The sequence below is a fragment of the Merops nubicus genome, unplaced genomic scaffold, assembly GCF_000691845.1.
Source record: "Merops nubicus isolate BGI_N331 unplaced genomic scaffold, ASM69184v1 scaffold27504, whole genome shotgun sequence".
Taxonomy (NCBI): domain Eukaryota; kingdom Metazoa; phylum Chordata; class Aves; order Coraciiformes; family Meropidae; genus Merops; species Merops nubicus.
Window position 1 is genome coordinate 8676 of NW_008606696.1, and position 3298 is coordinate 11973.

General features: G+C 48.0%; 1 protein-coding gene across 1 annotated transcript; it reads left to right on the forward strand.

Annotated features, from left to right (window-relative positions):
* Positions 1–516: 516 nt before the first annotated feature.
* On the forward strand, positions 517–2245 carry LOC103772411 (microtubule cross-linking factor 1-like; the record flags this gene model as incomplete). The annotated part of the gene is made up of 2 exons (XM_008939743.1): positions 517–741; positions 2087–2245. Coding segments are annotated over 2 exons (384 nt in total), but the record flags the coding sequence as incomplete, so codon positions are not given.
* Positions 2246–3298: the final 1053 nt, after the last annotated feature.

Consider the following 3298-nt stretch of genomic DNA (forward strand, 5'->3'; position numbering starts at 1 on the left):
TTCCTTCTTTCTAGTCTAAATCTCTCTCTTTTAGTTTCCAACCATCCTCCCTTGTCCTAGCACAACAGGCCCTGCTCTAAAGATTGTCCCCATCGTTCTCCTAGCCCCCCTTGAAGCCCTGGCAGCCCCCAGGGGGTCTCCCCAGCTGGAGCCTTCTCCTCTCAGCTGCCCCAGCCCAACTCTCTCCTGCTGGGCTCCCAGCAGAGGGGTTCCCCCCTCGGGGCATTGCTGGGGCTCCTCTGGCCCCGCTCCAGCAGCTCCACGTTGGGGCTGGTCAAATGGAATTGTGTCTCAGGAGACAGATAAACTATGGACTTTTTTTCATTATTAAAGCAATTATAAGACCTAGAACAACTATTCATTAGTTTAGCTCAGCATAATGAGTCAATATTGGGGTGAAACTCCTGCTCCTGTGCTGCACGTGCCACGCCGTGAAGCCGACGTCCCGCCGAGCGCGTTTCTCCCTCCAGGTGAGGTTCAGAGGAGTGATGGAAACGTTGTTTTGCCTCCTCCCAGGATGAGCTGGATGAACTTCGGGCAGAAATGGAGGAGATGCGTGACAGCTATTTGGAGGAAGATGTTTACCAGCTGCAGGAGCTGCGGCGGGAGCTGGACCGGGCGAACAAGAACTGCCGCATCCTGCAGTACAGGCTCAGGAAAGCTGAACAGAAGAGCTTGAAAGTTGCACAAACAGGCCACGTGGATGGAGAGCTCATCAGGAGCCTGGAACAAGATTTAAAGGTGGGTTGGAGGTTTGGATTTGGAGTCCAAGAGAGCAGCCTGTGGTGGGAGGGAGGGTGGCACATAGGACGGGGGTTAGTTCTAACGGCAGGACTGAGTTCCTTCTTGTGTGGTGGGGAGCAAAGATGCAGCTTGTTGTCATAAAAAGATGTGTTAGTGAGTAAAATAAACATGTGCTTAGGTTTGAAATGCAGTCAGGTTGCATTTGTGCATTTAAAAGGTTTAAAGAGGTTTGTTTTGCTGGTTTTTCTGAAAACTTTAACCTTGCAGGACTGTCTAAACACAACCTGACAGACTTTACCCAGCTCGTGCCATTTCCATCCTTTTCTCTTCTGCCTTTTTCCCAAATCACTGAAGGAAAACTCAGCCCAAGATGCATTTCTTAGTGCTTGAGTTACTCCTAACAGGAACAGTTACAACATTTCAGCAAGGCAGATAGGGAATCAAAATGCTATTGCCATAAAAAGCCAAAAGGATGTTCACGTTGAAACAGGGTTTATATTTTTCAGAACTGTTTCCATCGAGGTCAAATGTACTTAAAAATGCAAAACATCACACCTGCAACTGGGAGCACTGGTTGCCAGCAGTGGGGATGGGAACGACGTGTGGAGTCATCAAAGTTCTCAAAACCTCAGACCTAATTTTCCCTTTTATTATAGGAAACGAATTATAACCTTATTATAATAGAAATGATACTTTGCTGGCTAAAAATCTCCTACACAGAGTGGAGGGCAAGAGATATTGAGGTTTTTTTAGTCTGTTTGCTTTGGTTTTGCTGACATGTAACCCAGCAATTCATCATTTTCTGTGATGAATCACCTTTCCAAATGTTTTTTGGAGTAAATCTTTATTCTTGTTAGGCTGGACTCAGAAAACCTAAGCTAGTGTTTGTTTCTGTGCTTTCCTATCACTCTTGCCTAGTGGTTGATTTGCTGCTAGAGCCACAAATTTAGGTGGCTGAGACTGCTGTGTGTGGCTTTGATGGATGACCTGTCAGCTTTACCACACAATTCCTCATCTTCTGGTTTATGGATGTGATGCTCTGGGACTTTGACATGAGGGTTTGCTATCTGCTTGTTTCCTCCTGCTGCTCCTGACATTGCCTTAGCATCACGTGGAGAAGGGAGGTGGAGGCAGGTAATCAAATAGATTTTTATCTTGGATTTCTTTATTAGAAGTGAATATTCATTTTTGGAAGCTGGAAGGCTTGGGGTCTTTCATCAACAGTCTCATAATTGAATTAAAAAAGCTTTGTGGAGTTGTAAGATGCTCCCTACTGTAGGAGACATCCTGGAGCTGTTGCTCCTCATGGATCCTCTTCATGGATTTGTGCTCTTCTGACCAGGTAGCCAAAGATGTTTCTGTCAGACTGCACCACGAGCTGGAGAGCGTGGAGGAGAAACGTGTGAAAGCAGAAGATGAGAATGAAGTCCTTCGGCAGCAGATCATCGAGGTGGAAGTCTCCAAGCAGACACTGCAAAACGAGCTGGACAAGTTAAAAGAGGTAAGTCATGGCCAGGGAAGCCAGCAGAGGTGTTGATGGGTGAGATGCCATGGCCAGGGAAGCCAACAGAGGTCTTGCTGGGTGAGATGGGCAGTTGGAGATGGATGCCTCTTGGGTTGACTCCTCCATGAAATGATGGGTGAGATGCCATGGCCAGGGAAGCCAACAGAGGTCTTGCTGGGTGAGATGGGCAGTTGGAGATGGATGCCTCTTGGGTTGACTCCTCCATGAAATGCCTTCTGATGTTGCTTGTACAGTAACCCAAAAGGTCTCCTCAACTTTGTTGCATGTCACGAATCTGTTGGTAATAAAGGGATAGTAGAAAGGTGGTTTTCTTTCTTCTTACTCCTAAAAAAGTAGAGGAGTGGTGCTGGGGCTTTTGTCCAGGGCTTCTGACCCATTTGAAAGTGACTCTTCAGAGCTTCTCTTCCTGCTGGAGCAAAACTGTTTGACTGGACTTCAGATAGGTCTGACTTTAATTTCTCCAGACTGGGACTTCCACCTATTTGGGAGTCAACTGGGGGGTGTGTGACTGGTTTTTGTGAGGCCAGCTGGCCAAGCTGCTGCTCCAGAGGTGGTGACAGCAAGAGCCACCAGCACGAGGCTGCAGGAATGTGCTCTGTGCTCTATGAATCCCATTGCACTGCAGGCACAGAAACACTGTCTGTTGAGAACAGGGCTCCTCTCCATGGAGCTGACCTGGCCATACTGGCCATGAAGTGACAATCCTGGGGAGTGAGCAAGCTGAGCACAGCCAAGGGAAGCCACATCCTCCACGTGGCTCTTCGCTGGAGCCCACAACCCGCTCTGTAGTGGTCTCACTGGTCTCTTCCCCCTGCAGCAGATTGGCAGCTCGCAGCCTCTGCTCTGTTTTAAACCAGATTGAGACAGAGCATTTAAACCTTAATGAGGTAAGGCACTTATCCTCTGAGCCCTGCTCGGATTTAGAGAGCTGCTGCAATGATGGGTTATTTTAATCTTCCAAACATCGCTCGCCAGGCACCCGCTCCAAAGCCTGCCTCAGTTTTCTGAGGACAAGCCCTATTTAATTTC